The following is a 7,062-nucleotide window of genomic DNA, read 5'->3' as shown; positions in this document are numbered from 1 at the left end:
GTAACTATTTTCAAACTTGACTTTAAAAAATCGTTAACTTTTCGAGACCTTCAAAACCTATTAGGGCTTTGGATTCAAAGCAGTTTTGAGGTATCCTTTCATCGTGTCTTTCATGTTGGCTCATTTCTTCTTTTCAAATGTAATAAGCCAAGTGCTAGCATTGCCTAGTTATTATCTGATCCATATTCTTCAATTTTAATATAGGTTTCTGAGGATAGATACTGAAACTTCTGTGATCTTTATATTCCTAGGTAATCAATGAAATGTTGTTTTTGACTAATTTCTAAATTTTTTAAAATAGTTTTCTTATAGTTCATTGCAAGCTTGTGTTTCCCATTACAATTTTTACTATGAGTCTCATTATTCAAGCATGGGGATTATATTCTTTTACCTATTGCGGTTAGAGCCTTTCACAGCTCTTTACTGCAATTTGCAAGTATTGTACTTGTGATATCTCTTCATTTATATTTATCATAGGAGGCAATGAATCTAACAAGTCTGAAGGAAGAACACATGAAAATTCTTCAATGAGGGGTTGCACTTGAGGAGGAACTTGAGTAGGACGGTCCTGATTGGAAGGTTGCACTACCACCGTGAACACTTGGCTTGCTTTTTTTAAGTTCTCATTGATGTTGGTAGAAAGAAAATATGTGCTCTTCTCCTTGACTAGGTAGGAAGCCTTGAGCTTGGCATAGGAAGGATGTAAGATTACTTTGACACCATTATACATGAAAGAATAGATATTGACTTTTCTCTAGTACGTGACATCATTATCATGATACTAAGGCCTTCCCAAGAGGATGTAACATGTTTGCATTGGGATGATGTCACCAATAACCTCATATTTATATTGCCCAATACCAAAAGAAATGAAGTATTGTCTTGTCACATTCTTCTTGCATTCATCGTCCGCCCAACCTATAATATAAAGTGTAGGGTGTTGCGTAGTGGGTAGCTTGAGTGCATCAATCATGTGGTTTGAAATTATATTTTTCGAGCTTTTACTATCTATAATTAATTTGTACAACTTGCCTTGTACCTTGCAAGTAGTTCGAAAAAGACTATGTCAAGTTGAAGGATCAACAAGTTGTACTGACAATCACAACGTCAAAAAAGCCCAAATTCGTTACTATTATAATGTTAAAATCGGCAGTCCAAAACCAACGTTTACTTTTACCGGCCCAAAACCCAAATTTAAGCCCAACAACGAATTTCGACAGTCTGAGCCCAACAAACCACCGAATTGTTTTAAAAAAAAAAAACTTTAAACTCTTAACTCTTAACAGACTTCCTTTTCAGCATTTTAGATGAAAACCAGAAAGAAATTTTAAACCAGACCCTCTATTTTTTTTCCTCTTGATTTGGCTCGATCGAACCAGACATTCGAAAACTCCGAGCGATCGAGAGCACCGAACAATCGAGAGCACCGAGCGATTGCTCACTCTCACTCACATCGCTCAATCTCCCATTTCGGGTCGATCGAGAACACCAAACGAGCTATTGTCACTTCGTCGATGGATTTTTAGTCTCTCAGAGGTCAAATTGAAGAAAAAATTAGAGCTCAAGTAAAAACCCTACGAATTGAAGCTCACTCATCAATGCCACCAATCAAACCACTCCAAATCTCATATGTAAGTCCGTCTCTCTCAAAAACCCTAAAAAGCCCTAAAAATCTTTATTATTTTGTTTCCTAATGATGTAATTCCATCCCTATTTTGCTCGACTGTGTAATTTGAGCCTGTTAAACTCATCAGTGCTTGATTTTTGTTAAAGTGAGTTTTAAAATTTGCAATATTTCTTATCATATAAGTTGAAATTTAGGTATTTTAGTCTTTCTTCTCATGTTTGTTTAGAATTTCAAACTTATCTGGATTTTATCTTCAGCTCTGAATCTCAATTCTCAACTCAATTATTGAATATCTATATAAGAAACACTCAATACTTCCATCGGTTTAATTGCTAAATGGGTCATATGTTCGATTGATTAGAACTTAATCAACTTACATTTATTTGTTACTGAAATTGAGCATTTATAGCATTTAAAATTGTTGATTAGAACTTAATCATTTTGAGAATTTTGGTTCATGAGATGTTCATTATTAGTCATAGAGATTAATTAGCCCCCCTTCATTCTTTGTAAATTTTACTATTATTTACATTAACTCCTCAGTCCTCCCTTCTTTAGAAAATTAGAAAAAAAAAGTTTATTTGATTAATTTGAGTAAGTAAGGGTTATCAAAGGTCCAAATGCATATAGGTTGATGGAGCACCACGTAGAAAAATAATAATAATAACTCAGTCTTCTAAGGACTCAGGTTGTTGATTAGATCTAAAATAAAATGAAAAAAAAAAAGAGATTCCTTTGGGTTGGCTAATCAAAGGCTTGACATCAAGAGCAGAGCCAGGATTTTCTTGTAGTGGGGGCAAAATATGATTAGTTGTTATAGTTGAAGAACTTGAATGGAGGGAGGTGAGGGTGTAGGAGCAAATGGGGAGAGAGGTGAGGGAGTGGGGATAAATGGGGCATGTAATTAGTTGAAAATATAGGGATGTCTCAAAGTTTTGTGGGGGGAATTGCCCCCACCAACTCCTTACTAGCTCCGCCCCTGCTTGACATGGACATTTAAAATGTGAAATTTTGCTGTCTTGATATGTGTGGTGCTCTCTCAATTGTCGAAAAGGCAAAAAGCATGATAGAGGATCTGCTCCCAATGATTTCTTCCCTCAATCCTCATATTCATTACCTCAATAAAGTTTGTTTTAATGTTTTGATGTATGTAACATTAGCTTTATTTATTTTTAACCTTTGGTGATAACTGCACTCATGTTGTTTCATGAAAGTCTCTTGTTGTGCAACCCATCGAGGTGGGTGCTGGAATTTATAGTAACATGGTATGGGTTGAGAACATAAATAAAAGCACAACTATGAAAAAATCTAACAAATGTGATCACAGGGGATGGGAAGTAATTTTATTCGTTTTACTTCAAATAACCTTGATAATAATAAAGATTATATATAAAAATGTGAAAGCATTATGGTCTTCACCTAAAACATCTCCTTTTAAAATTCCCTTGGGATCATGGCGTACGTGGCATGCGTTGAGGTGTGGGAGGAGGGTTTCAATCATCCACCCTTGGTGCATTGCACATGCCAACACCTACCAGTAATTATTAAAAGTTGAATAATGCTGTAGTGACTTCAAATATTGATTTCATATTGTACTTTGCTGACAAGGAGATGTTTGTGAACTATAAATGCTTTCCATCGAGATATGAGTGAAAGGCATCTATGGCTCTGGTTGACAAGGTTGTGCAAGGGCTTAGCCCAAGTCCAAGCTAGATTTTGATCGAGCTATTAATAAAAAATTAATAGAACATATATTGTATCTTAGTTTTGAAGCATCGATTGAATGATTCATAGTGATACATTTTTGCTCCCTTTAATGGTGGAGATGGTTTGTGTTCCACATATTATATGTAATATTATAATTATCTTTATTTATTCAATCTGGAAAATTTACTGATACCTAATAAGCCATGCATGATGGGCATCGACGAAGCTGGAAGAGGACCTGTTTTAGGTAATAGTTAGGTATTAACAGAGCAAGATCCAATCTTTAATAGTTAGGTATGTATGTTTGTGTTTCTGATTTTTTCACTTGTTTCAGGTCCCATGGTTTATGGATGCTTGTATTGCTCTCTCTCCTATCAGACCACTCTTTCTTCCTTGAAATTTGCAGGTAAAAGGGCTTCCTTTTCTTCTTTCTTTCACTCCTTCTACTTTGATTCGATATGGGTTTTGGGTATTTAGTGATTTTATCTATCTTATAAAAATGGCTTATCGATTCAGTGGAATGCATTTTAAATTCTTGAACTTTTTATGATTCATATGATAGGTTGGATTGAAATTAGAAAATTATTGGGTAAAATTGTTAGATCTTGCTTTTATTTATGTTTTTCTGATACATTACCTCTTTATGTGCACTCATGTTGTTTCATGAAAGTCTCTTGCTGTGCAACCCATCGAGGTGGGTGCGGGAATTTATGGTAACATGGTATGGGTTGAGAACAATTGTAAAATTGTTTCTTTTAGTATGTCAGATTTAGCAGATTTGTTCCCAACTCCCTTCTTCTTTATATTTCTTTTCATTTCTGGGATTTCTTTCCATGTACATTTATGTTGTTTCAATTACTCTTTAGAACTTAGGGTCAAATGTTTATACGATCTGATCTGCTCTTCACACGTCTTTGTAGAAAATCAAATGTGCTGTATAAATATTGCAACTCACTCAAGAAGGAAATTTGATCTTACGAGACGTCGATGGTACTTTTGTTTGGTCTACAAACACAACTGGTAAATCTGTTATAGGCCTAAACATGACTGAAATAGGAAATCTCGTGCTTTTCGATAGAAACAATGGTACTGTAATATCATTGTTTACCTTCAAATCATTGCTACAAGACTACACTATAGTCAAAATATTAGTTGTTGCACCTGCACCCTCATCCTTCCATATTAGTTGTTGCAATGTTGCTGCCAGCACACACATTAAAGCTTACTTCAAGGTTTTTGCCTTGGAGGATTAGTTTGACAGAAGATAGAGGACCGTTCCACGACATTTGAGCAACGAGTGACCTTTTGTTTTTCTTGTTTTTTGGAGAAATTTCAAGTTGGGGAAGAGGGAAAGAGTGTTGGAATGGTTAAGGAGATTGGAATGGCTCACACCATTTTTAGTTCCTCTCTCAAATCTTCCCCAAAACCCAATATCTTAATAATGAAAAAAATCTCAGTCTTGTTGTTGGATCCAATTAGTTTTGAGTTGACTAAACTTTAATCGAATCGTATTTGGTTCAAAAATTCACTAATCCGATCAGATCTATAACATATGGCAAAAATTTCAGATTGGTATTGATCAATGTCAACTCTAACCTAACAGAGTGCAATTGGTAATAGATGATACACAACTAGTACATTAAAGAACTTACATTTTCTAGTATATTAAATGTGCAAGTATCATTCTTTACCATGATCCATAACTCTACGATTCATCTCAAAGGCCACATTCTTGGGGCCCACTAAGATATAAAAGGCCACATTTTTTATGCCTATTTGTAGCCATTATATAAGTAATTTTATTACTGATTTCTAACCATTGGATTTAGACAATTGTTTTACAGAAAAAGCATAAGACATGATCTATTCTTGAATGACACGTTTCAATGCAGGGCATTCATATCAAAACCAGGCTAACACCTTAATTTCTTTTTGGGAAGTGCAGGTGATAATGTCAAACCACCATCAAAGCAGAGAACAAGGTCAGTTTGGATCAGCCCATGACATGAAAAGTAACTTCTTACAAGCATGCTTAATGTAATATAATAGCACTAGAGACAATCAGACAATCACATATTTTATATCAGAAGATTTTTGTTAGTGTTGAGAATGATTTTACCTTCTTTCTTTCTCCTTATTTTCCAAATAATGCACCCGATCACCAAACCCAAGAGAAGCATAGATGAAGCTATTGATACGATGACGATTATCACTGTTGGTCTTTTCTTCTTAGTGATTTCTGAACAGAGTGATGATTCCTTTGATTTGCAAATGATTTATCCTTTTTTTTTTCTTTCCGAAAACTGAGGAAGCATAACAGAAGAGACTTGCCTACGAGTATTCACAAAGGGAAGAACAAAGGATACGAAGAGAACTTGAAGAAGCACAAGCTTTACTCCAAGAAGTCGAGAAACGCAGTAAAAAGAAAGGAAATAAGCCCATCATAGAGGGAGTAAGCATAATTTCAGTGTCATCCATTTGTTTTGAAAATTGTATTTTTCTTCAAAGGTGCAATTGTTATGGCTTTTTTCGATAATTTTAGGAAAATTGTCTTTACAGGATTAAGTCACCAAGCATAAATTAATTGAGTTGTTATGGGAGTAAGTTAATATGATACATTGGCTAAATGTTTATATCAAAGGATAAAAGTCTAAGAGCTGAAACTTTAGAAAATTCTTGTTAATGCAGGAATCGGTCAAGTTTTTTAGTAAGATCATGTCAAATTGTTTGCAGGAACAAAAACTAAACCAATTACCCAAGGTGACTTAGTTTGAATTTACTTACTCCCATAGCTTTTTAGTAGAAAATAATATGTTATGTATGCTTTCCCTTTCTATATTCGAATGGCATATGTTATTCTACCACACATATTAGAAGGAATTCATGTTGTTTTGTCCCACATTGCTGGAAAGTAAAAATAAATAAAAATTCTTTTAAGTGCTTTATGTATGTCTAATTACTAACAATGAGGACCTCAGATAGATTTCTTTCCAACAATTATGTTTTTTTATATTTCTTGATTATTCTGCTAGGAAAAATGTGCATGGATCTCACTAGGTGTTTATATTGTCTTTATTGGTTCTGATTACTTAGTTGCTAAGAACTCAGCAAATTCTGATTATATATTCCATTTGATTACAGTTGAAATCAATCCTTCAGAATTCTTTGCAAGAAGTGACAAACTCATTTCCACAATCAACATCCACACCTACTGACTTGTCTACAATTGGGAATGATGTGGTATATTTTTCTTATCAAGCTTCTTTGATGATTTACTTGGATGAATGAAGCTGTAGATTAATTTCTTGACAAGTATATTTGACTCAAAAGTTATTAAACACAACTTGAGAATTCATATATTTATTTTGTAAATTATCTAAGAAATACAGTGGGTTAATTCACCATAATTAAACAGTCTAACCGATTTTGTTATGCTCTTGCATGAGACCTGTAAATGTTTTCTTTTGGTGAACAATATATCGTGTTGCATTTTGTTTGGTTTTTGTATGTGATAGTTTAGTATTTTGGTAGTAATGATCTGCTAGTAAATTAGCCTTTTGAATTCATCTACTGCACTATTTTGAGGACCTAATATTTTTTTTAAAAAGAATACCCTATAGCGACGGTCGGCCAACGTAGCTAAAGGCTTAATATATATATATATATATATATAAAATAAAATACCTTATAGTGACGGCCAATAGCTGCTGTCCCTAAATCTATGTTTT

The 7,062-nt window shown here is 34.1% G+C and overlaps 1 protein-coding gene across 6 annotated transcripts; it reads left to right on the top strand.

The window, feature by feature from the left end:
- Positions 1-3,469: 3,469 nt before the first annotated feature.
- LOC147382733 (ribonuclease H2 subunit A-like) lies at positions 3,470-6,840 on the top strand. Of its 6 annotated transcripts, XR_015173225.1 has the most exons (7): positions 3,470-3,581; positions 3,669-3,740; positions 5,280-5,316; positions 5,655-5,786; positions 5,894-5,934; positions 6,023-6,094; positions 6,476-6,840. XR_015173225.1 is itself a non-coding variant. In XM_086427141.1 (5 exons), exons 1-4 carry the CDS (start codon positions 3,542-3,544, stop codon positions 5,779-5,781), a joined length of 276 nt encoding a protein of 91 aa, XP_086283267.1. In that variant the 5' UTR covers positions 3,470-3,541; the 3' UTR covers positions 5,782-5,786; positions 6,476-6,840. The 6 variants fall into 6 exon arrangements, 1 of the variants encoding a protein (XP_086283267.1); XR_015173227.1 differs by lacking the exons at positions 5,894-5,934; positions 6,023-6,094 and adding an exon at positions 4,255-4,354 and having other exon boundaries at positions 5,280-5,786; XM_086427141.1 differs by lacking the exons at positions 5,894-5,934; positions 6,023-6,094.
- Positions 6,841-7,062: the final 222 nt, after the last annotated feature.

This window comes from Akebia trifoliata, chromosome 16, assembly GCF_017979445.1.
Source record: "Akebia trifoliata isolate Shusen 1 chromosome 16, ASM1797944v1, whole genome shotgun sequence".
NCBI lineage: Eukaryota > Viridiplantae > Streptophyta > Magnoliopsida > Ranunculales > Lardizabalaceae > Akebia > Akebia trifoliata.
The sequence above is the reverse complement of the archived record's forward strand: the minus strand, read 5'-3'. Positions and strand labels throughout refer to the sequence as shown.

Bases quoted from the DNA above. Each gene is read 5' to 3' on its own strand.
- LOC147382733 (XM_086427141.1), top strand. From the start codon at position 3,542: ATGATGGGCATCGACGAAGCTGGAAGAGGACCTGTTTTAG. The intron at 3,741-5,279 runs GTAAAAGGGCTT...TGGGAAGTGCAG, and splicing joins TTCTTCCTTGAAATTTGCAG to GTGATAATGTCAAACCACCA. The intron at 5,317-5,654 runs GTCAGTTTGGAT...GAAGCATAACAG, and splicing joins CCATCAAAGCAGAGAACAAG to AAGAGACTTGCCTACGAGTA.